This window comes from Rattus rattus, chromosome 9 (assembly GCF_011064425.1).
Source record: "Rattus rattus isolate New Zealand chromosome 9, Rrattus_CSIRO_v1, whole genome shotgun sequence".
NCBI classification, from domain to species: Eukaryota; Metazoa; Chordata; class Mammalia; order Rodentia; family Muridae; genus Rattus; species Rattus rattus.
This window is the reverse complement of record NC_046162.1, coordinates 46,837,935-46,863,320: the sequence shown is the minus strand read 5'-3', so window position 1 is coordinate 46,863,320 and position 25,386 is coordinate 46,837,935. Positions and strand designations below refer to the sequence as shown.

Genomic DNA, 25,386 nt, shown 5'->3' with positions numbered 1-25,386 from the left:
ATATTTCTTAATGTCCCAGAGCAATGAAAGAGAAGGTAAAGAGTATTATGTGGGCAGTCCGAGATGATTGGGTGTGGCTTCATTCTAGTAGACATAGAGTGGAGGCTGAAAACCACCTAATCTGTGAGGAAAATGAGGAAGAATGTTATACCTGTGATCTCTACCTTCTTGCTTTAAAGGGAGGCAGAATAAATGACTTAGATATAGAAAAACCCATCCTTAGCTCTGCTTAGGCAATCGCTTACATAGTCAGGAGACAAAATAACCCAATGGTTGCCTAGTGTTTTGGAGGTTGATAGGTTAACTCTACAGAGCTTAATTAAAATTTGATAATAAATGCCTACTCTAAGCAGGATATTTCATTAGTCTTCATCGTGACTGAGGTGAGATATTCCTCATAATTATTTTCTAGGCTTTTGAAATTCTCTTCTGCTGAATCAAGCTCCTCATTACTAATTAGGTTCCTCAAAGGGAAGATAGTTTCTCAAAGTGGCCTCCTCATTAGAAAGGGGTGTCTGTCTGCTGCTTGAAAAGGAGAAATTTGGCTTCTAATGCCTTATTTTTTTCCCAACATCCACCCAATGAAATCAAAATTTTAAAGTATAAAAGAAAAAAATCAAACAGTGGCTATGATAAAATGTCAAGCATGTTTCTTTTGTGTGTGTGTGTGTGTGTATGTGTGTGTGTGTGTGTGTGTGTGTGTGTGACATTAAGAAATGAATTCCCTTTCTCTGGCCTCCTTAAAATGTGTAAGCTACTAAGGAAAGTCAAGTTCTGTAGAAAGCAGAAGGTCAACAGGAGAATTCATCTAAATTTCCCTACTCATTCTTCTTGGAAGGAGAAAGAGTTCAAGGAAAAGGGTTTCTCCCAAAATGAAATGAAATGGGTGACCGCAAAACAATCTGCCATTTTGAACACCGTGGAACTGATTTCTTTGGTAACACCTCACCTCCTCTGTGTAAGCATGAGAACCTTGAATTCATCCTCTGTTGGTCTTTAGTTGGTTCATTTCTTCGACATCTCTGCACATAGTAGGCACTCAACAAACGTTTAAGAAATAAATTTGTCTTAAAAGCATCATGGAGCTTATAATTAAAAGGCAAATGAACTTCTAGATTGCAAAATTATCTGCAGCTTTTATTTCCTTGATATACAGGACAGTGACGAAGAACGTCACATTGTGTGATTTCTTCTGTCACCTTTCAACAGAAGGATGAGCTATTGAGCTATTCTTCGCTTATGACTTTGGTGTGAACCTCTCGGCTCTTCACCCGCAGCTTGTTGACCTGGGACTCGGCGATGTCAGCCCGCTCCTCGGCTTCCTCCAGCTCATGCTGGATCTTGCGGAACTTGGCCAGGTTGACGTTGGATTGTTCCTCCTGAGAATGGGAACGAATTGGAGAGAACAAAATTTGACATTTTTCTGCTTGTTAACTGCCTTCGTGACTGAAAGAAACTACAGGATTTGCTTCATGAATGAGAAAGTAAAAGGGTCTCTCATTTGGTCGCGTTCTTATTTGAGGGCAGGACAGCCCATGGATTTGATGACATAAATGAGTGTGCTTACAATGCCCCTGCCCCTTTTATTCTCTTTCATTTGACTTTTTCTGGCACACGGAGGATGCTATGATGACTACACAAAGGTCAAAGGAGCAGATATCTGATTCAACCATGTTTCTATAACACAAGCTTCAAAGAGAAGACACAGTAGTGATACTTGGTGAGCAGAGCTTTAAGGAAGAGCTAAGAACTGACAGAATGAGAAAGATCAATTTTTACTTTTAAAGTTCGGAACTGGATTTAATCACAATGTTAAATAAGGCTTAAGATAATCCAGACCCTTATTTGCATAGTCCCTATGATTGCTGGGAGTTTGGAATGTTCTAGTGAGGGCAGTGCAGTAGAGAAGCACTTCTGTGATAACTTGTCTGAAACAGTACTCAGTCTCAGAGAAATGAATTACAATGTCTAAAGCTCCCTAATCATCTGCACCAAAAGTTTGGTTTTCCAAATAAATATTCATTTTTCTACCTAATTTTAGCTCCTGGTTTGCTTATTGCCTTAGAAGAATGTCCCTTAAATTATGGGGACTTCAGTGCCCCGTAGAACCAGCTGTGGTCCTGGCCCGTCCCCTGCCTCTGTGGAGATACTCACGGCCTCCTCAGCTTGTCTCTTGTAGGCTTTCACTTTAGTCTGTAATTTATCCACCAGGTCCTGCAGCCTCAGCACGTTCTTGCGGTCCTCCTCGGTCTGAAAGATGCAGCAAACAGATGACGTCATTAGCTGACACTACCCTGCTGGTTTTATTTTCTCACAAGCTGTAGGCCTGTCAGAGAGGGAAAGGCCAGTCACCTGGTAGGTGAGTTCCTTTACTCTTCTCTCATGCTTGCGAAGACCCTTGACAGCTTCAATGTTGCGCTTCTGTTCATTTTCCACCTCGTTTTCAAGCTCCCTCACCTGGGAAAGAGAACACGGTTACCAGTTCGGCCGCCACTGTTCACACACACACATGGGCAGGGGCCTAAAAGATAACATGGACACCCACCCTGGCCTCCAGTTTCTGGATCTGCTTCTTGCCGCCCTTCAGCGCCAGCTGCTCAGCCTCGTCCAGACGGTGCTGCAGGTCCTTCACCGTCTGCTCCATGTTCTTCTTCATCCGCTCCAGGTGGGCGCTGGTGTCCTGCTCCTTCTTCAGCTCCTCCGCCATCATGGCGGCCTTAGGAGATCAAGAAAGCTATTGAAATCACTAGCTCCCGCTGCTCACTGAGGGCAACAATGTGACTCTACTCACGTCAGTGATGGCTTTCTTGGCCTTCTCTTCTGCATTGCGGGCTTCCTGGACGATGTCCTCCATCTCTCCCTGGATCTGGGAAATGTCTGTCTCCAGCTTCTTCTTGGTGTTGATGAGGCTGGTGTTCTGTTACAAATTTAAAAAAAAATAAGAAAGCTATATTTAATTGCATTTATAACTAGTGTGTGTAGCCCTAAATAGTTGATAATAAGAAATATTCAGAATAAAAACAAAATCAGAAGTTAATTCCAAGTTCATGGCTTTTCTACCCATATCCCTGGCCATAAAACATAAATGATTCAATGTACAATTTAATCTCCAGTCCCGAAAGGTATTTACTTGCTATCTATGGATACTTGTAACCACAGGGTAAAATTGTCCAGCTTTATAGTGCTGTGTACCACACAGCCGATGGAAAATAACTTAGCTGTTTATCCATATTGGTTGCCTCTATTTTGTAAGTTCATAAAAAGCATATTTATTGATGTAAAAGATAATCAAGGGGTCCCCATATTTTTGGAAAGTTATCAGTATTTGAAATGGTCAATAAGTTCTAGATACTCATAATTAGTAAGGGAAGTGTCGCATGTTAACTAATACTTGATTTTTAAAATTACAGTATGGATTTGAGCATTTCGATAATTGCCGATATTAGACATTACAGTGTTCAAAGGTATTCTGTCACATGGGTTTATTATTTAAAAAGTAGAGTGTGCAAATGAGCATGAGACAAAAGTAACACACCCTGAGTAAACAGAGACAACCATTAGTGACACTTTAGTTTATCCTTTTGAATGTTTCTGTATGTTCTCTCTCTCTCTCTTTCTCCCTCTCTCTCTCTCTCTCTCTCTCTCTCTCTCTCTCTCACACACACACACACACACACACACACAATAAGGGATTCCTCACCTTAATTTGTTTTATTATTTTTCTGTTTTGTGATTATCTTTCTGAGGCAATGAGTGTTCCATGTGGTCAAGATTATACCACGACTTAATTGCTTTAACTGATTTAAGCGCACTGTGGAACACGAGTGTTGACTAGCACTAATGATGGCCCCGAAGATTTGAAGCCAAGAGCCCTTTACATGTACGGTGATGTTAACAAGATAATAAATATGATGGCCTGCTTGTTTTTACATTCTATTGGCTTATTTATTTGCTGTGTACAGCTGTGAGAGATAAGATGGCCGCCAGTGTTGGATGAGTAACCGCATGCTGTTTTCCATGCTTCTTTATATAAGCTTTAAACTCCAGATTGTTCACGTCCATGACTCACCAGCCCAGAAGTGAACTTGTAAACTGTCTCAGTAAGTACCTAGGTCACTCTTTGCATTTTCCCAACCCATTGGAAAGATATCCCTGCCAATAATTTGTGTGCATCTCATGAAAAGGCTCACCCCTTCAGACTGCCTTTAGCTTCAGGAAGTGCATTTGATAGCGCTGGTCTGGAACCTTACCTGGGTGTGCAGGAGCTGCACGCGCTCACTGGCGTCCAGCAGCTCTTGCTCAGCCACTCTCCTGCTCCTCTCTGTCTGTTCCAGGGATGCCCTGAGTTCCTCGATTTCAGCCTGCATCAGGTTTGCTCTGCGCTCAACCATGGCCAGCTGCTCTTTCAAGTCATCCTGGCCCCGGAGAGCATCGTCCAGGTGCAGCTGCGTGTCCTGCACAGAAAGCAGAGAAACTCTTAGTCACGTTCCAGCTAAAGGGGACTCAAATTGAATGTCGTGCTCACACCTGGATCTTATTAGCTCGGAGTCTGATGAAATAGGAGCATCTACAAGTACCCTTAATGACTTATGCTTGAAGGCATAGTGCAGTGCTTATGCATAATGGTTTGTTTTGGATCCCAACAGCATAAAAACCAATCATGGATACATCTATGACGTTTTGTATCAAGAAAGTACCCTTACATTTCAGCTAAACTGGTTACATCATTTTAGATGCTTAGCAGGGGAGGTCCAGAGCTGGGCGTGGTGGGTCATGACTAAAGTCCTAGCATCTGGGAATAGATACCACTCTCCACGTACACCTTACCGCTCAGGTGACAAAGCAAATTCTCTCTTGGGCCTTTCAGACAGAATTTAGCTCCTTTCCAAGTAGGCATATATAATTTTTTTAATCTTATTATTGCATTGCCTTGATAATTTATATCCTGTAATTTTCCTAAAATTTTAAGATTTGAATTCTACAATAACACTAAGCCTGTCGATAGAGTGTGCGTTCACCCCTAGGTACCTTGAGCATTCCCTGTGTGTTCCTAAGGTTCCTGATGGCCTCTGCAGCCTGGCGGTTGGCGTGGTTCAACTGGATTTCCATCTCATTGAGGTCGCCCTCCATCTTCTTCTTAATCCTCAGGGCATCGTTTCTGCTGCGGATCTCAGCGTCCAGTGTGCTCTGCATGGACTCCACAACTCTGAGGTGGTTTCTCTTCAGCTGATCGATTTCTTCGTCTTTTTCAGCAATTTTGCGGTCAATCTCAGATTTCACCTGGTTCAACTCCAGCTGGATGCGTAGGATTTTACCTTCTTCATGCTCAAGGGAGGCCTTGATAAAAGCAACATTTTGGTAACCTCACTATGGTAGTTTCTCAAGAAGACACTTAGCCCTCCTCCCAAACTTTCAATACGTCTCAATTTAGCTTATTGATCCTGAATGTGAGAGGTATGCATCTCAGGTTTCTCCTTGATGGTATATGTACATTGTCCCCTGGAGCTTACAAAATGATAGACCCTATTTGCCATTCTCTTTTACGGACGGGTGAGCAAACCAAGCGTGTACCTCCGCTTCCTCCAGAGACGCCTGTAATTCACTCTTTTCCTGGTCAATTTGCTTCTTGATTTTCTCCAGCTCGTGGATATGCTTCCCTCCCTCTGCGATCTGCTCGGTCAGGTCAGAAATCTCCTCTATGGAAGAACAGATGAAAGGAAGCGGTTGTAGTAATGGCAGAAAGGAAGAGTCAGAGCTAAGCATGGTTATGAAGATTGGAACTCACGCTGTAGATTCTTGTTCTCTCTCTTTAGCGTCTCCAGTTGATCCAGAGACTCCTCATAGGCGTTCTTCACCTTGAACAGCTCCGTGCTGAGAGAACGGGACTCCTTCTGGGAGGCTTCGAGCTCAGCCTGAGTTTCCTCATACTTCTGTTTCCATTCTGCCAGGACCTGGAAGCACGTCATTAGTTCAGCTGGGAACCCAGACGCAGTGCCACCTCTCACCCAGTTATAAATCACAGGGCACGTGGGCCACCTTGTCAAAGTTCCTCTGCTTCTTATCAAGCGCAGCGCAGGCAGCGTTGGACCTCTCCACGTCAATCATGAGGTCCTCCACTTCATTCTGAAGCCGCTGCTTCGTCTTTTCAAGAGAAGCACACTTGGAATTCACAGCTTCTACGTGCTCCTCAGCATCCTGCAGACGCTGAGCCAGCTTCTTCCTGAGGTGGCAGTCAGTGTGAGAAGAATCGAAGTTAACAGAGTGAACTCCGCCTATCTGCTGGCTAGGAATTTCTACTTTCCACCAAGATCTCTTATTTCTGTGTGCCCATAGGTTTTCTTTTTTATTTTTCAGAATTACTTCTTAGTGCCCATTTTATCTCTCCCAGAATTCTGATTTCCCAGGGGAGCTCTTATCCATCTGAAGTGTCCATTTCAAACGTATCTATGAAACCAGAGAGAAGGGGGAGGGGGAGGACACTGAAGCTAAGTTAATCCTGGTGACTCGGAAAAGGATACATTTCCTCACTAATGTTAAGGTTAATGGGATCCTAGACTGTGTACCTGGTCCTCTTAACTGTGTATGCATGGAAGCTGTGAAGTTATTTGATGCTCCTCACAGCACAATTGTTCTTTCCCATTTTCCTTCCCTTTTCCTTTACTTTGGTTTCTTTCTGTCTAATTCACTGAAACCCGTACTTGGCCTCCTCTAGTTCCTCTGTGCGCTGGATGGCATCTGTCTCATATTTCGTCCTCCACTGGGCCACCTCGCTGTTGGCCTTGGACATGGCCCTCTGCAGCTCAGCCTTGGCTTCCTGCTCCTCTTCATACTGTTCCCTCAGTAGGTCACAGTCGTGGCGAGCGGACTGCAGGGCATGGGCCAGCGCGTTCTTGGCCTAAATAACCCAAAATTGTATGCTGTGAGTTTGTATTCTGATCACCGGTGGCTCAGTAGTGTCAGGCTGCCCAGTTCCGTGAATGGAAGTCTCAACGGAGGGTTCTCACCTTGGACTCTTCTTCTAGCTGCCTCTTTAGCTCCTCAATCTGTTGTGTAAACGCTTGTTTGCCTCGGGAGAGCTGAGAAACCATAGCATCTTTCTCATCCAGCTGTCGGGAAAACTCACCTGAGAGAGGAAACATGAATTTTTTGAATTCTGTTCTCACAACAAAGGGTACAGTGGACTGGCAAATGACTGCCCTCATTTCATAGAATGCAAAGAACATCTCCAGAATGTTAGTGAAGTGCTTGCTTTGGTATTTTATAATTGGGGAATTTTGAGGGTTATGGAGGTAACAAAACTTTCTCAAGCCCAAGAGATTTGTTTCCCACCCCGCCTCTAACCATAGCTTAGACTGATTCATTTGTAAACGATCTCTTGCACACATTGTGCAAGGTGTGACCCCAGCTTCCGGGATGGGACAGACCTTTCATGTTTCGCTGTTCCCAGGTAGTGAGGCCCACGGACTGACCTGACTCTGTGTGTAAGCGTGCCTTCTGGGCTGACAGCTCATTGATCAGGCGCTGCTGCTCCTCTTCCTTGGTCTTCACTTCACTCAGTTGGTCCTCCAGGGTGCGGCACATCTTCTCAAGGTTCCCCTGTGGTGGGAAGCAAGGACAGGACAAGATGATGCTTTTCTACTTGGAAATCTGGGATTCAGAGATCCAATACTATGTATGATAGACACAGGATGTTACTGATGTTGTTCTCTGAGCCTTGTAAGATGCTTGGAAACACTTTGGAGCACAACAATGGAGGAGCATATGCGACTGAGTGAATAAACATGTAATCATCGAAGCTAGAGTTCTTTCTTTAGGGAAACATGAACACCATGTGTGTTGTTCATACCCACAACATGTAGAGGGGACGTTTTCTTGCCACTGCATTACTATTGCGGTAGCCATAGCAACCAAGTTTAAGGTGATTTTGAAACATAAGATGAGGAAGCTTGAGGGGTTTCACCTAATACAGTGATGTCAGTCAGAAAATCTCGGATGATGTGCAGTGTGGCTAGCTAGAGTCCCACACAGTACATAGTCACTTTCAAGAATTTCAAATAAATTAGGAAGTTGGAAAAGACCTTGGCTTTGGAGACAGTCTCCATGTTGCTAGCGAGGTCATCGATCTCCATCTTCAGCTCGCTCTTCTCCTTCTCCAGCTTCTGCTTCACCCGCTGCAGGTTGTCGATCTGCTCCCCGAGCTCAGCCACACTGTCCGCGTGCTTCTTCCTCAGGGCGGCTGCTGTGGCTTCGTGCTGCAGGGTGGCCTCCTCCAGGTCCCTGCGCATTTTCTGGAACTCGGCCTCTCTCTTCTTGTTCATCTCGATCTGGGCTGAAGTGGCCCCGCCAGCTTCTTCCAGCCTCTCACTGATCTCCTCCAGTTCCCGGGAGAGGTCAGAGCGCTGCTTCTCTGCTTTGGCCCTGGAGGCCCGCTCTGCCTCGATTTCCTCCTCCAGCTCCTCAATGCGGGCCTGGGGGTGGTGGAAAGGACTGACTCAGCTTCTTGGGTCAGTCATTTTTCCCCTGATGAGTTAGACTGATGGAAGCCAGGGCTTACCTGCAACTCCTTGATCTTCTTCTGCAGCTGCATGCCGAGGGCCTGTTCATCCTCAATCTTGCTCTGCAGGTTGCTCATTTCAAACTCTTTCCTGTGGGGAAAGCCCTTGTGTCAGTCACAGAGCCACTGGTGATAATTTCCCCCCTCAGACCTGTATCTTCACCGCTTACTTTTTGAGTTTCTCATCGAGCTGCTGCTTGTCATTTTCTATGTCCATTGTAGACTCTTGGGCCAGTTTCAGGTCCCCCTCCAGTTTCCTCTTGGCTCTTTCTAAGTCCATCCTCAGCTTCTTTTCCTGTTCCAGTGATCCTTCAAGCTAAATTATAAGGGACTTTGTTAACCCCTGAACTGTATGTCCTTAGACAGATACGCAAGAAAAACTGTAGAGGAGACACCAAATCGCATGAGGACTCTCAGCCTGCACTTCAAGACTCATGTGCTCGGCTGATGGCTTCATTTCATCATGGCTTATGTCATGCCTTACAAGGGAAAAGGTTGCTTTTCATACTCACGTCATCCACTTGCTGTTCCAGCTTGGTTTTGGCTTTGGTCAGGGTGTTGACTTTGTCCTCCTCTGCCTGCAGGTCATCCAGGGTCTGCTGGTGGGCCTCCTGCAGGGCCTTCTTCTCCTTGGTCAGCTTAGCAATATTTTCATCCAAGCCTGCCATCTCTTCTGTGAGGTTTTTCACCTTTAGATTTGAACAGATGGTGGGCATGCTGACTAAAAATACATGATAATTTAACTTCTCCGGACAACATTATCCTGACAGGCAACAAAGCAGGCATAAAAAAGATGGCAACATTGTAACTGTTTCCCTTTCATTCTCAGTGATTTTAAGGTTTAAGATTCAGTACTAAATGAATACTTGTAACTGCTTTAAAGTGAATAGTTGTTGCACCTTGTTCTCCGTGGCGTGCTTCTCCTTCTCAACCTTGGCCAGTGTCAGCTCAAGGTCATCGATGTCTTTCTTCAGCTCCGAGCACTCGTCCTCCAGCTTCCTCTTCTTGGCGGTGAGCTCGGCATTGATCTCCTCCTCATCCTCAGCCCTCTCAGTCAACTCTTTGATTTTGGCCTCCAGTTGGATTTTAGTTTTGATCAGCTGGTCGCATCTTTCCTCAGCATCCGCTAAGCCATCTGCTTCCTAATAGGAGAAATAGTACAGCTCCATTTGTTTAGGATATATATGAAAATACACAATAATGTATTAAAAGTTGGGAATGGATGACTACCAGTTGGTCTTTGAATAGGCCAACTTGCTAACTTGAAAAAATTAGACAAAATGCAACAATCTTAAGATGTTGATCATGTAGATTAATACATTCCCTCTAAATATCCATGTGTAGAAGCTAAAATGAGGAAAAGGTGGACTTGTTTAAAATATATATGATTTACTAGCCCCCAGTCCTTATGGAAAAGTCATTTACTAATTCTTGACCTCAGGGTTTGTCTTTTCCTCCCTCACATTCAACGAAGGGCTTAAAATTAGCCCCTTTTCCTGCTCTGGTAAGAATAATGTGCTTTCTAGTTAGCAATGAACAATATCTACCAAAGAGAGACTATTCTAATGTAAGAAGATGTTCCGTACAGAAAGGAAAATGTCTAGATGTTTTCATGACACTGTTCCCTAAAGACCGGGCTGTGTACAATGCACATGTGAACGTAAGCACCAGGGATGTGGCTTTGTAGCTGCTGTCTCTTTGGGTTTGAATCTTAGTGGTTTGAAGGGCAGGCAATCACAACAGATGCCTGGATAGAAATTGTTTACTTGGAAAACTGCAATTGCTTATTCAGTCACATCCTGACTATGAAGGGGCTGTGTACCATATCTGACACTCACAGCCTGAACCTGGAGCTGCAGATCATTTTTCTCCTGCATCAAAGCCACCATCTTTTCTTCTAGTTCTTTCCTTTTTGCCTCTGACTTTGCCAGATCCTCCTTGGCCTTCTCAAAATCTTCCTTCATGGTGGCCATCTCCTTCTCAGTCTCTGCACTCTTTAGCAGTGGTTTGATCTTGAAATACAGCTTCATCCAGGGCCAGTGCTTGACATTCATGAAGGCACGGACGTTGTACTGGATGCAGAAGATGGACTCTCTGTGGAAGGAGAAAATTAGATGCAAATGGGCAAAGATGTGTGACGTGACCATCACACCTGGTCTGGATTCAGTGATGAAAGAGGTGGAAAAATCTTTGCTCCTTACCTCCTCTCCATCATCTTCCTGAACTCCACCCTCATCAGGTACCCTCTGCACACGGCTTGAGTGCGAGTGATGAGCTGAGCCAGCTTTTCATCTCGCATCTCCTCTAGAGTTCCCAACAGGCCAGCTTTAAAGAAAACCTTGGCAGAGAAGAGTTGGATTTGTTAATTCACCTCAGGCAGAAACTCTGAAGGTGCTAAAAATTATGTCAGCAATTTGGACTGGTGGTACCTTAGTGTGACCGAATTTGTACTGGGTATGGTCGATGTCAATGGAACCTAGAAGCTTCTCAGAGGCCTTCTTGCTATCAATGAACTGACCTTCCGGGATAGCACTTGCATTGAGAACTTTGTATCTGTCAAAAGGAACAGTATAATTGAAACATTATTTCCCTCCACTGAGAAATGATGGAAGAGTAGCAGGTACTACTGAAAAGATGGGTCAGTCAAACAATAGAGGAGGGAATAGCATTTAAAACGTAACAGTGCTCTATGTAACATGTGAGGGGATATGAGACACACCTCTGCTTGAAGTCTGCATAGAGAATCCTGCTGGGGAACCCCTTCCTACAGATGCGGATGCCTTCTAGCACCCCATTACACCTCAGCTGGTGCAGGACCAATTCATGCTCCATGGCACCTAGAAAGGGGAATACATTCTCTACAGTCATCCAAAGAGAAGCCACACTGGGGTTGCTCTACTCATGAGAAAGGTCTTACCAGGAGTCTTAGTCTCATTGGGAATGAGGCATCGGACAAAGTGGGGGTGGGTGCTCTTCAAGTTGGTCATCAGCTTATTTAAATTCTCCTATAAAACCATTTGGAGAGGTTTAGAACAACTATTTTTATAGAGTTCATTTTTCTTCCATCACATTCTAATAAGCTGTCTCAGATAGATGATGGTGACCAAGGGGGACCTATGTCTGGAGGGTGGACTCCTAGAACATTCCTGATTATACAGAAATAATCTATTCCAGTTGGTTTTGCTCAAACCCTGATGATCAAAAAGATTTTGTACTGAGACTTTGATCATAAGGAGTAGATGTTATGGAACACAGTGGGTGGTTTTTAAAGAGGGCTTGATTTCATTTAAAATGTCTTTACTACCAGATCTCTCTTATTTGAGGCTTGGGGCAAGACCTCATTTATAATAGGCTTTGCTATGCAAGAGACATGGTGTGTCTTCCTTTTTGCTAAAAACTTCCTGAGATATTTTTCATATTTAAAAAAACACATTGCTACTTTTTCTTCCACCTTTATCATAAACATCCTTTTAACCCTCTCATTAAAGACAGCTTAATTATCTTCTAAGTGTAAGATTATACTGTACCCTGAAAAGAGCTGACACGGTCTGGAAAGAAGAACCCTTCTTCTTGCCACCTTTCTTTCCGCCGCCACCCTCTGAAAAGCAGAATGGAAAAATGGTGATCATTAGTTCCACCCTTTGCACCCTCCATGTGTACAGGCATCCGGATGTTTCTAGAGAGTCTGTGGTACTCATCTCCCACCTTCCTTCTTCCATAGCTCATCTGCCTCAATTATAGAGGAAGATACAGTCATCACTGATGTGACTTTAGACACTTGGGGTAGAAGACTTTTGCAAAAGATGGAAGTCGTGGGTATGAGGTGGGACTCCCTGATTCCACCCAGATCAGCAGTGTCTCATTCCTGAAGAATCCATCCAGAAGACAGGAGCAGGGTCCTGTCAGTACGCACATGCCCCAAACAGGCAGAGTTTCATGTTTACTCCTAGGTAGTTAAGCTTAGCTCCCTAGCAGGGACCTATAGTTTCTATTTTCCCATGTCCCAATGGGATTACTTATACATCTAGACTTTGGATACTCCAAGAAGGTAATACAACCTCATTCAGTTACCCTAGCATGACGGCCATGTTGGAAAGTTCCCTGACTTCCGACTTAGCCGGACCCTTGATGGAAACAGTAGTGGTGATGTGGAAAAGTGGCTGGCGCAAACATCAGCAGATAAACGATGCTGTGGACCGAGCAATCCCTGATACCTGTGTACCATAGTGGTTAAATATGCTTTCCTTCATTTCACTTGCGTTGACTTGAATTCTCACCGTAGATTGGGCAATACCCATATCTGGTTCCCAATGCTGCCACCCTTTGATACCCTTTGGTCATGTTGTAGTGACCTCAATCACAATATTATTATTTTCACTCCTACTTCAAAATTGTAATTTCGCTACCATTATGAATCATAATATAAATATCTGTATTTTGTGGTGGTCTTAAGTAACCCCCATGAAAGAGTCATTTGACTGTCCCCAAAAGGGTCACAGGTTGAGAACCACTAACTTGTATTGTCTCTGGTAAACTGTATTTCTCTGGTGTGATTCTTAAACAAGTTGATACTATAAATAAAAAAAAGTTACCTGCTTCAGCAGCTTGTCCCCCAGAAAATAGGAAAGCCAGAGTCTTCAACCCGGACTTCTGGTACAGCCCCACCACGGTCTCATTCAGGGGGTCCTTGTTCTTGTCCAGCCAGCCAATAATGTTGTAGTCCACGGTGCCCGCATAGTGCACCAGGGAGAAGTGGGCCTCGGCCTTGCCTTTGGCAGGTTTGGGCTTCTGGAAGTTGTTGGACTTCCCAAGATGCTGCTCATACAGCTTGTTCTTGAAGGAGGTGTCTGTCGCCTTGGGGAACATGCACTCCTCTTCCAGGATGGAGAAGATGCCCATCGGCTGGATATTAAAGAGGGAGAAGAGAGTGATGGGTCCCTTAGAAAATCATGCCCTGGTAATTTGTGTGGTTGATACAAACTTGAAAAGCAGGCCTTCCAAAGGAAGGACTCAGAATTATGCCTAAACAGATGACAGCATACCTTATCATCCCCTCTTCTAACAAAATGCGACAGTCATCATCTGAAGAACGTATAAGATGTACTTTGCTGAAAGACTTAGCTTAAAAGCCCATCTGGACCATCTGGCAAATGTGTTTGGTATGTAAAATGGAATCCTAAAGCTTGATTTTTTATCCTACAAATGCATATATACTCTGATATACTCCTTTCTCGCAGTGCAATATCCTTGACCACGACTCTAGAAAAAGTTGGGAAAAAGAAAGGCTGCGTCTGGTGAACAAAAATAAAACTTCACCGAGAGGAAAGTGCATCTCCTGTTGCCCTTCCCCCATGTCTGACGTCTGTGGAGTTAAGGACTGGTGGTGACCCATCAGGTCTTGCTCAGGAAGCATTTTGTCTTTACTGAGACAAATTTGATATAGAAGGCTAAAAGCAAATTTAGCATTGATGATTATCCAAACTCACAAATTCATTCTCAAAAATCATTTTGATAATCCAGAAGTTGAAATATTAGTGAAGGAAATAAAAATACTTTTGGGGAGGGGGGAGCTGTTTAGTTTTGATGAGCAGTGGAACAATTACATCACCAAATTAACATATTTTCCTAAGTTTATGCAACCTAGTTTTTTTTTCTATTTTGGTAAATTTAAGCTGAGTATTTGAAATTTTCCTAACTGGTGATTCCATTTCATTTCTCCTTTATCACTGCTTAGGGAAAGTTCACACAGGTTCTTTCTTGGTGCCAACAGGTACATGACAAGATTCCAGTGTGTGTGTGTGTGTGTGTGTGTGTGTGTGTGTGTGTGTGTGTGTGTGTGCCTGTGTGTGTGAGAGAGAGAGACAGAAACAGAGACAGAGACAGAGGCAAAGAGAGAGACAGAGAGAGACAGAGAGAATGCATATGTGTGTATATGCTTGAAGTCAGAAAAGCCAGAAAAGGTTGGAGGGTCCCTTAGCACTGGCATAACAGGTGTTTGTGAGTCACTTATGTGGGTGCTGGAATCAAAATTCCAGACCTCATGATATAGCAACAAGCACTTTAAAACCACTGAGCCATCTCTCCAGTCCCAGGATCCCAACAGTTTTTGAATGTTGAAGTTGTTTATTGATTTCTATGTAAATATGATACATCTGTTGCTCCAACTTAATTGGACAGATTTCCTTAATGACTAATTCTCTTAATTACTAGAGGAGAATTCAGAGCTCACTCCCAAGCAAAGATCAAATGGAAGTTTCATGTATTTCCTTGGTAGTAATCATGAGTAAGGGATGAATTGATGGATTTGACAATTAACTCCCCAACCTTAGGCATCTTACTATGCAATGCCCTGTTGTACAGTGCACATGGGAGGATACATGTGCAATGCAACATCATAACCGTACCAGGATTAATTAACCATTCAAAGGACTGACTGTACTTTCTTCCCTTCCTTCCATACCTATGAAATCACATAAGAATGAAAAGCCTATGTATAGTTGTCTGTGCCTTTAAGCACTCAGGAGACAGAAAGAGAAGGGTCTCTGTGAGCCAAGGCTGGCCTGGTTCTACATAGTGAGTTCCAAGGCCAGTGAAGGTTACATAGGGAGACTCTATGCCATTAAAAAAAAAACTGATGAAGCATGAAGTTATAAGAGCTAGAGACATGAATACATGTGTTTTGTCTGTATGTGTGTTATTGCTTTTTCCTAGAAACTGCTGTACTTTATCCATTAGTTACAGATCACCCATGACATCCCTTTGAACTGAACAGAGCACACAACCATGTCAAGAGATGTTACTGCTTACTCTTTAAGTAAGTAAACATATTGTAAGTGAACATATTGTAAGTGAACATATTGTAAGTAAACATAGGAAGGGGGACCAATTTTTGCGCCTGTTCTGAAGTTTCAAAAGTCACACAAACCTTCTCAATGAGCTCAATGCAGGCTGCCAAGTCCATCCCGAAGTCGATGAACTCCCACTCAATGCCTTCCTTCTTGTACTCCTCCTGCTCCAGCACGAACATGTGGTGGTTGAAAAACTGTTGCAGTTTCTCGTTGGTGAAGTTGATACACAGCTGCTCCAAGGTGTTGAACTATATGGGAAGAGATAAATGAATGTAAGCAATTTTGTCATAATTCCCTATTTGTTTCTGTAAGGCAGCTAATACATCTTTTCAAATTTTGAGACATTTAGAATTATTATCTTTAAGGTTTAGACTTTCAGATCATCCCTTAAAGGGTGGGTGTTAAAATTCTAATTTAAAGAGTAAATTCTCAAAAGTTTTCTAAGGAACTATATTAAATCTTGCATATTGGGTAAAATGCTGTTAAATTGGACCTCTTTGACATAGTCATCTGGGGTGACTTAAGAAAGTGTTTCTATGCTCGTGTGCTTGAACTCAAGATCAGTTTAGAACAAGCCATGCTTTGAGACTCTCTCTAGTCCTGAAAATGTAGCATTCTCTTTTTTCCTATTCGCCCTCGCTGACAGGTTTTCAGATACCCCCAGTGACCCAATTCATCAGGAATTTGTACTTTTGGAACAGCCTATTTTGTCTTTTGGGAAGAGTATTTCCAGGGCTCTAGCATCTGGTACATCTGCTAGTCAGTTTATTACTCACGTCAAAGATCTCAAAGCCAGCAATGTCCAAGACCCCAATGAAGTACTGCCTGGGCTGCTTGGTGTCCAGCTGCTGGTTGATGCGGGTGACCATCCACAGGAACATCTTCTCATACATGGCCTTGGCCAGGGCGCCCACAGAGTTGTACACCTTCAGGAAGAACATTCGTTTAGTTGTTTGAGTTAGACACGGGGGATGAACTTTTAAGTCTCCTGTGGTTCAAGTGGATGAGTGGACTTGAATCACGATTACCTGCTGCACTGTCTGGCCTTTGGTGACGTACTCATTGCCAACCTTGACCCTGGGGTAGCAGAGGGCTTTGAGCAGGTCAGCAGAGTTCAGACTTGTCAGATAGGCAGCCTTGTCAGCCACTGCAGGAAGGAAGCAAGAACAGTGGGCCTGACAGTGACTTACACAGCTTCATTGCAAATGATGACACTGGCGACAATGGTCTCACACAAACAGTGAGGTACAGATGTTGTGAAGTCTGTCCATTTGTTTATGTCTGAAAAGTACTCCTGCTCTTCATGCTAACTCTAGTAGTTCATATGTTGGAGTTGGCGGAATCTATGCTCTGTGTGATATTTAAAATACAGCAAAAGTAAACTTCAGGTAATAATTTGAGAAACCCTAACCCAGTGGGCTAGGAAATTCTGAGTTATTTACTAGAATAAAATGTGCTTCCATCAAGAAGTAAATATTTTCTTATAAAAAGTGAATGAAGAGGGGTGAAGATGTAGTTCAGGACAAGGCCCTGGGCTCAATTGCCAGCACCAGACAGACAGACAGACAGACAGACACACACACACACACACACACACACACACACACACACACACACACACAGGAAAAACAGAACAGGGGAATGGACAGAAATAATAAATTTTCTCAATAATGTAAAATATCAATGTATCACCTCTTTGTCCTAAACCTTCTGTCTTTCCTTAGAAAGGTCAGGCAGTACAAAGGAGTCCCTGCCTCTGAAAAGGTTCATGTCACCAATTGTATCAGATGGAATGGATGGTGACCACAGCAGTGTTACCTTCAGTGCCATCTGGCTCAGCCTGCTCTTCCCTTTGCTTTTGCTTGAATTTCATGTTCCCATAGTGCATCACAGCGCCAGTGAGCTTGTAAATGGCCACTTTTTCATCTGCAGTGAACCCCAGGATGTCCACAGCAGTCTGTTGAAAGAATTGAATTAGCAACAATTTACCACCATGGCCAGCTTGCTGGGGACTCTAGGGGCCTGGCGTCTCACTTCCTCACCATGTTTTGCTTTATATCTGACTAATACTGTGATGGCTTACGAGTCAGTTTCTTCTCTGATCCACAGAGTAACATGAGGAAACCTAGACCAGCCTTTCCATGTGAGTTGTGTGGGTGCTAAGGACAGCATATGTAGGGTCCACACATTTTCTTGTTTCTTGTCCCCCAGCTCGTTTCTTCTTCTCCTATGTTGCCCTAACTTAGTGCACAGCCCCAGCATACCCTTCTCCCATCTCACTTGATATGGATGACTCTGGAAAGAGGCATGAGAAGAGCGTTTCTTCTCCCACCATTTCTCCACATGTTTCTTTGAGGTCACAGCTTGAAGCACTCTGTTTTATTCTCCACTCTATCAGGTTTTGTTTACACTCTTAGTTCTCATGCTAAACGTCGATGGGGTTCATAGATAGGAGTCAGCATCAACAGAGGTATATGAAAGTGTGTCTCTCCTAAAGCTCCCTTCATTCTTCTAGTCCTAGATTGCTGGGGCTACCTCATCCTGAAACTACACATTATTAACAAGGCCCTGGAGTGAGGTTGTTATGCTTTTTTAAAAAACCTTTCAGATGTGACTACTTTGTCTAATATTATAGCTTTTCCAAGATTCCAGGTGAGGGGCTGGCATAAAGTAGAAAAGAAATCACTGTATTATAGAGGTGTAAGTGTTGAGCCAAGAGTGGCCAACACCATAAGAAGTAAAAAGACCCAGCTAGGTGAGTGATGTCAGGTACCTAACATTTACTGCAGATATTTGAAATGTAAATGCATATGTAGGGTGGCATTTAAATCTGTGATTTTTTTTCCCCAAATGTAGAAAGCTTGAAAGACAGCCCTGTCTGACCTACTGTCTGTGCTATGCTCGTCCATTTCACTCTGATGGGAGAAGAGAGGGTTACGTGCTGGAAAGAACCTTGCTATCTCCTGCCTCTCCCCTAACACTTACGTCTGTGGCCATCAACTCTTCCTGGTCATCAATGCTGGGCACTGTGATTTCACCTTGACTGACGTAAGCAAAGTCATATGGGTTGGTGGTGATCAGGAGCATCTCTGGACACATGGAAAAGGGCGTGCGGAGTTAGTTTGGTTTGCAGCACATTTCAGAGGGACACCTTAGGCTGAGTGTTGTCTTCCTTGGTGGAAATAAATCAGGATGCTCCTTACCGATAAGCTCTGGTTTCTTATTGGACATGATTTGGTAGAAGATGTGATAGCTTCTTTCAGCCTTGAGCTGGAAGGTGACTCTGGACTTCTCTAGCAGATCTGGAAAGGCAGATTAAGCATGTCTTAAACGAAAAGGCTATCAGTAGAAAGGTAAGCTTCGAACCTCACCCAGCAGAAAGAAGAGCACGGTTTTCCGATAAGCGCGCCCCAAAGAAAAGACTCAGTCACCGTTGTTCATTAACTCACAGGTTTCAATATCTGCAGAGGCCAGTTTGCCTGTAGCACCGAAATGGATTCTGATGAATTTACCCTTAAAGAGACAAAGGAGGTTAGATTAAAAGCTGGAAACCATTTCATTCACTAAGGGCCAAATAAGTAGGAAGTATGTTAACATGGTGTATCGAAAGGAGTGGTGGCCATTCTCACTCGAACAGGACAACTAAGGAGACTCACAAAGCGAGAGGAGTTGTCGTTCCTCACGGTCTTGGCATTGCCAAAGGCCTCCAGCAGGGGGTTGGCACTGATGATTTGATCTTCAAGGGTCCCCTTAAGAGAAATGGGAAAGGAAGATAAAGTTTGGGTTATCTGAGTCATATATACTAAAATAACTTCTCGTCTGTCCTCCCCTTCCCTTGGTCATGCCCTATAGCTAGGCAAGGCTTTAGAAGGAGAGAGGGAGTCCACATTGGAGCGTGGGACGTGCCTGTGACATGGCTTGGTCTCCTACCTCTCAGGCTCCACTTTTGCTCCTGAGAAATGGCTGAGGGGGCTATAACTTGCTAATTTACCACCCTGTTGATCTGAGCCTCACAAAGCCCTTCCGAGGTTTATTTTCTAAACTCTGACGTTGTGGCTATCCAGTTGCTGTGGTTTTGACACTCTACTGTCATGCTTTGAAAAGCCTGATCTCCCTCCTTCCTCCCTCAGATAGACATGCCCACCTGCATTTTGCCAGAAGGTGCTTCCTCCTTCTTCTTGTCCCCGGTGACTGCAATTGTTGCAAAGTACTGGATGACACGCTTCGTGTTCACAGTCTTCCCAGCCCCGGATTCTCCGCTGAGAGGACAGAATGAAAGTCAGAATGTAAGGCAGGAGGTACTGCCCTAACGATCAAAACTCAGCAGACAGAAAAGCATGGCATCTACGTACGTAATCAGGATGGACTGGTTCTCACGATCTGTGAAGGGAAAAAGAAACATAGACCAAGTAAACAAAAGCACAGACACTAATAAAGTTGTGCTCTTCTTTCCACGAGTCTTAAGAACTCAGTGTGAAAGATGTGCTAATTATCACACTGTTCTCATTATTAATGTGTAGGATTATGGGAAGCACCAGTTCGCTCCTTTACAATAAGATTCAGCCAAGTAACAAGTGACCTTACAGTCTCAGGTCTCCTCCTTTCACCTGGATCATAGTTCAAAATCCTGTCATGTTTTGAATGTCCAGGCTGCATTCCCTAGAGTGCTGGTGAAATTCCAAAGCTTACTTTTTAAATGAGAGAACGCAGTAGATGTAATTAAGATGCAGAGTTGATGCCTAACTTTGATCAAATTGAAATGAAATGAGCATCCACCAATTTGGATTTTTAGCATAGAAGTCTAAGCAAATTTCCCTGTGCTCTTGTAATAGCTGCATCATATTCTTAATCAATTTTTCCACTCTTATTGCTCTCATCACACGTGCAAAGCATTTCATTCTCAAGGGGCTGACCATATGTTCTCTCTGCTATGAGTCTACGAGTGTTTTCTAGTGCGTGTAGAGATAGTAATATACTAACCCGTCAGCATGAACTGGTAGGCATTATCAGAGATGGAGAAGATGTGGGGCGGGGCCTCCTGTCGCTTTTTGCCTCGGTAGGCTGCCACCACCTCGGGGTTGTACACTGGCAACCACTTGTAGGGGTTGACAGTGACACAGAAGAGCCCCGAATAAGTCTGTGCACAGAGAAAAGGATACTTAGTCAGCAAACACCTCATTACTCCGACTTAGAAATACTACAGTGTGGGCAAGGGGAGAGGCTCTAAGGAAGTGCGGGGTCCTTGTGAGCCTTCGTGGTTGCATCCATTGGCAACTTCCTCCCCCATTGTCCGCTGCAGCACTAATGTTCCAGTTAGCCAACTAATGTGGTTAAGCAGAGAGCTATCCGCATGTTCATGTTTAAAGACGCCATAATTTACAACACTGACATAATGGGACATTTCAACAACAGAAAGTGCACGGACTTGATGAAATATGACAGAGGACACTCACGTAGATCATCCAGGCTGCGTAACGCTCTTTGAGGTTGTACAGCACAGCGGGCTCGTGGAGGTGGGTCATCATGGCCATGTCCTCGATCTTGTCGTACTTGGGAGGGTTCATGGAGAAGACTTGATCTTCTTTAACTGTGACAGTCTGTTAAGAATGGAAGGATCCAGTTAGTGCCGACTAATTAGCAGAAGAAGAGTATTCATGTTTCCCTACCTCTCCCACTTCTTGCTTTTACTCACAGCTCCACCTTCGGTCTTGGCCGTCACCTTCCCCCCTTCCCTGCTCTGCACGGTTGCTTTCACATAGGACTCCTTAGCATCCACCACAAACACCGATGACTTGGCATCAAAAGGCTTGTTCTGAGCCTCGATTCGCTCCTTTTCAGACTTCCGGAGGTAAGGAGCAGCCTCCCCAAAAACGGCCATCTCGGCGTCGGAACTCATGGCTGCGGGCTATTGGGGGCAGCTTAGGGCCAGGTGCACCTAGAGGAAGAAATGGACCATGAATGATAACCCTGGCCTGTGGGTTTCCATGTTAACAGGCTTAGTTTGCTCACTCTCTTACGCCTTTTCGGGTTCTCCCGTGGAATGTGCCAGGAGCTAAGAGAAGACAAGCGTACCTAATAGCCCTGTGTTGAGAGTTTAACTTTTTGTGACCTTTTAAGCCTTGGTTCTTCCTTCTGTTTTATAAACTACAGTTGAGAGCTGTGGGGGAGGGGATGAGAACCATCCAGCCACATTTGTCAGGCTATAATGTGCTCAGCACCTTTTGTTGTTTCTGTGTATTCTTTTTTTAACCCCCTTTCCTTTCCCTACCCATCTGTTGCCATTGCTTGCTTGTTTGTTCGTTTGTCATTGTGGTGATACAAAGAAATAGAAAATAATTTTTCTAATTGTTTCATCTTAACGAACCTATTTTTAGAAACCTAAACACTGCTCAGTATGATGGTATACACTTTTAATTCTAGCCCTTGGGAGACAGAGGCAGGCAGATCTCTGTGAGTTTGAGGCCAGCCTGGTCTTCATAATTCCAGGACAGCCAAGGCTACATAATAGAGAGATTCTGTCTCCAAAAATATTTAGCCATTTTTCCTTGCCACAAACTATTAAAGCTGAATGCCAAAAACCACTAAGTTTGGATGTAAGAAAAAAAATCTAAATTCAGGTTGAATATTTTATGCACACAGACTTGTAGTTAACTGACAAGCATTTAAGGGAAAAATACCCATGATGGATATTAATAAAATATTAGTATGGGGAAAACTATGAAATAATCACAAATGATCTTGTCCCAGGTCAAAACCAAGTCCCTGCTGTCAGTTTTTAAACTGTGAACAAATTGTCACTCTTATCTGGGCAAAAATAACTCCAAAGGATTGCTTGAGAAAAACAAGCATCTGCATTTTGATGAGACTGCCCAGTAGTTCCTTATCAAAGTCTGTCTCTCCCAGTTTTTAACTGGCTTTGGCCTCCCCCTTGTTTCTGCCTGGTCCTTACTGCATCAGGCTTATGACCTCCCACTCTCCTACCCTCTCTATTTGAAAACATCACATTTCTAATTTCTCTCCTGAAACAGATAGCCACGATGAAATCTCAAGCCAAAACCAATTCACAACTTTTTTTTTTCCAACTGACAAATCCTGGTCAGATAAAACAACTCCCTCTCTGGCCAGAGTAAAAGCTGGTGACCTCTGGAGTGGAGGAGGGGACAGGACAGAGGACAGCATGTTGGTATAGTGACTGTCAGTGATGACAAAGGCTCCAATCTTTCCTAGACTTTCCATAAAACAACTCAGACTTCTCTTAGAAACAGTGACCCTCTTCCCAACACAGATACAAAATTTCCCCCACACTGTAGCTTAGAATCAACAAAAGGCTTATGGGGAGACATGGAAATTGTGACCTATTTTCAAGGGACAGGTATTGAAATGTTGGGTGTTAGCATTTTTCCCTTCAAATGCTATTCTGTGACTTTGTTTGGGGGCGGGGCTAATGAAGCACATTTGAATCAATTACTCTGCCCTAGTGATTGCTGTTGTGCAGTGGATCCTGCACCAAAAGGGCACCATCCCTCTGCTCTTGTCTCGGCAGTCCTTTGTCACCTTTGAGTCACAAGCCTTCACTTTGTTGTGTGGTGTTGGGCTCTGTCCACGAAGTGGTAATCACCTCCAGTGTCAACAAGTTAACATTTATTCCCTTGTAAGCTGTAGATTTTCTACTTTTTCTAAATTTGTTTTACTTAATATATTAACCACAAACCTATATGTGATATATATATATATATATATATATATATATATATATATATATATATATATATATATGTTTTTCACATACATCTCCTCATGCAGAAAATGGGACACCCACTGAGCGTTTTGATTGGTGGAAGAGTCCTCGGGAACCACTGACTTAGATATTAGACAAGAGCCAGAGTGACACTAGCAGCCAACTTAAACTTGCCCTTCTGATTTTACTGATGAGGAAACTAAGGTTCAGCCAGGTAAAGGGCCACCCAGGGTCACCGAGGTGGTAAGAGGCAGTGGTGAGCTATGAGCCTGGCAGTCTAGGTTCAGGCCTAGTGTTAATGCTCTTGAATCACACATGTTTGAAGACACGTAAAAGCTAGCTGGCATGGCCCAGGGAGTTGAATCAGTGAAAAGCCTAGATTGGCATCCAGAAATTTTGAGTTCTGGTACAATGTTTGGTTTTTTTTTACATTTTTATATATAGCTTCTTTCATTGAACTGCATAGCAGTTCATATTAAATATACACGAGGGTTGCCTTCTTCATCGAGTTCCAACAAAATGCAAAAGAGAAATGGCATCAAACTTTGTTTGATTAAATGGCTTTAAAAGGCAAAGTTTCATGAGAAGCTGTTTTTAAAGACCAGTCGCTCCTATGCCCAATAGTAAGGCAGAAAACAAAATAGCCACTCATTAAAATGTTACGATAGAGAGAGTCCCTTGTTCTTCGGAAGGTAATAATAAATTTCTCTTACCTCTTGTGTTACCAGATGAAGAAGGAGGCAGGCTGAGTCAGACAAGTACTGTTGAAAGAAAAAAAGAGAGATACTGGGTATTTTTCTTCCTATTCAATCACAAAATCTTAGAACTATATTGTATGCAATGCCTTTCTCAGGGATGTTGACTGTACTTAACGCTTGGGAAGGAATAGCTATCTCCCTCACAGGGAAACTCCCTCACATCAGGAGTGCACGACTAGCCAAGTGTTCTGCCACACATACCTACCTTTAAGGATTTGAGGAAGGACAGGACAGAGGCACCCCAGCTTCACTTTTATAGAGGCCGTTCTGCAAACACAGCAGCCACCTCAGCTGTCCTAGCTGGGGACCTACTTGGCAAAACCATTTTTGGCAATCTCTTTGCACAATATTCACTGACTGTGGCTGTGAATGGATATAATTAGAAATATTTCTTGTCATCTATAAATAATTTGACAGGGGATGATCTAGGGTTCTTTATAGGCATCTGATAGGGAATGAGGATCCAGGGTTTCGGAGGGTGTTTCTCCGGCTTGGGTGTTGTATCATTCATCACGGAATTCAAAGCCAGGTCCCTACTTACTCTCGTGCCTATAAGGCTGTCTCGACAGGATGAGCCTGGTGTGAGGAGAGTAGTACTAATTAATCTGCTAGTGCTTAGAGCCATTACAGAGTCTGGAATGAACTTTAGATCTGACACTGAGTGATGGATATTAAGATAAAGTTCTTAGGCAAGGGCTGGGGTTTCAGAAAGACTGGTGATGGATTTCTTCTGAATTCTGAACGTGTAGCCATGAGGGAGAAAGTGAACTCTCAGATTAGGCCGTGGCAGTGGTGCAGTCAGAACGAGGGAGTCAGAACAGAGATGAACTTGTCTGGTCCCTTTCTGGAGGGTTTGTCAGAGATGTGTCCTACTCACTCTTCCACTGCAGGGGCAACAGGGGGCTGTGTGATAGTCCACGTGTGTTTCTACTGCATCACGGAAGGAGATACAGACGTGACCTCCTAGGGCACGGGCAAATGCTCAGGGCCAGCGGTAGCTCCAGTGAGGTGGGTACTACCTACTTTTACTTAAGGTGGGAGGAAAGGCACGCTGTCCACAAAGCTCTCCTTGTGGACAGAGAAGGTGGGTGGATCGGCCCCCACAGTGCCTTTGGAAGGCAGAAATTGGATTTGACTAACTTGATCCAGGCACAGCTGTTGCTGAATGGGACAGGAAATCTACTCTAACTGCCCCTGTGATCTGGCATGGTATTATTCAACCACGGCCTCCTGATTTAAATTGCTAAATTCAGTAGAAGGTTGCTTTATAATTCTATTTGGTGAACTTGTCTTTCACCGGCTGGCAGGTTAAACCTTTGATACGTTTGCATTGTCTTTGAGTCTAAGGCTGTGAAATAGGTTACCCTTCACAGCAGCAACCCACATGGGTGAGTGGATTACCCAGAGTGTTAGGCTCAAAGCCAGAAACAAAAAAGTATTCGGACCCTCTAAGATTTTTTTCACTACTTATTTTTTTCCACCTCTTTT

The 25,386-nt window shown here is 43.7% G+C and overlaps 1 protein-coding gene across 3 annotated transcripts; it reads right to left on the bottom strand.

The window, feature by feature from the left end:
- Positions 1-1,112: 1,112 nt before the first annotated feature.
- LOC116909297 (myosin-4) lies at positions 1,113-23,903 on the bottom strand. 3 transcript variants are annotated; one of them, XM_032912835.1, is made up of 39 exons: positions 23,854-23,903; positions 21,095-21,337; positions 20,856-20,999; positions 20,383-20,539; positions 19,755-19,782; positions 19,547-19,661; positions 19,059-19,151; positions 18,852-18,915; positions 18,606-18,704; positions 18,388-18,491; positions 17,221-17,359; positions 16,431-16,549; positions 16,179-16,328; positions 15,480-15,650; positions 13,147-13,456; positions 12,082-12,152; positions 11,472-11,559; positions 11,274-11,391; positions 10,984-11,107; positions 10,756-10,892; positions 10,393-10,648; positions 9,454-9,696; positions 9,067-9,243; positions 8,725-8,870; positions 8,555-8,645; positions 8,079-8,468; positions 7,470-7,596; positions 7,005-7,123; positions 6,699-6,895; positions 6,037-6,220; positions 5,786-5,951; positions 5,572-5,696; positions 5,029-5,337; positions 4,251-4,454; positions 2,792-2,917; positions 2,546-2,716; positions 2,353-2,457; positions 2,155-2,250; positions 1,113-1,379 (listed from the first exon to the last, which is right to left on the bottom strand). In XM_032912835.1, the coding sequence occupies exons 2-39, from the start codon at positions 21,296-21,298 to the stop codon at positions 1,227-1,229; spliced, it is 5,820 nt and encodes a 1,939-aa protein (XP_032768726.1). In that variant the 5' UTR covers positions 21,299-21,337; positions 23,854-23,903; the 3' UTR covers positions 1,113-1,226. The 3 variants fall into 3 exon arrangements, with proteins under 3 accessions (XP_032768726.1, XP_032768727.1, XP_032768728.1); XM_032912836.1 differs by lacking the exon at positions 23,854-23,903 and having other exon boundaries at positions 12,082-12,150; positions 13,127-13,456; positions 21,095-21,298; XM_032912837.1 differs by lacking the exon at positions 23,854-23,903 and having other exon boundaries at positions 19,059-19,155; positions 19,554-19,661; positions 21,095-21,298.
- Positions 23,904-25,386: the final 1,483 nt, after the last annotated feature.

Excerpts from the sequence above, each read along its gene's own strand:
- LOC116909297 (XM_032912836.1), bottom strand. The coding sequence starts at position 21,298 with ATGAGTTCCGACGCCGAGATGGCCGTTTTTGGGGAGGCTGCTCCTTAC. Across the intron at positions 19,152-19,546 it reads CACCTTCTGGCAAAATGCAG|GGGACCCTTGAAGATCAAAT; the intron begins GTGGGCATGTCT and ends ATTTCTCTTAAG. Across the intron at positions 18,916-19,058 it reads ACGACAACTCCTCTCGCTTT|GGTAAATTCATCAGAATCCA; the intron begins GTGAGTCTCCTT and ends TGTCTCTTTAAG.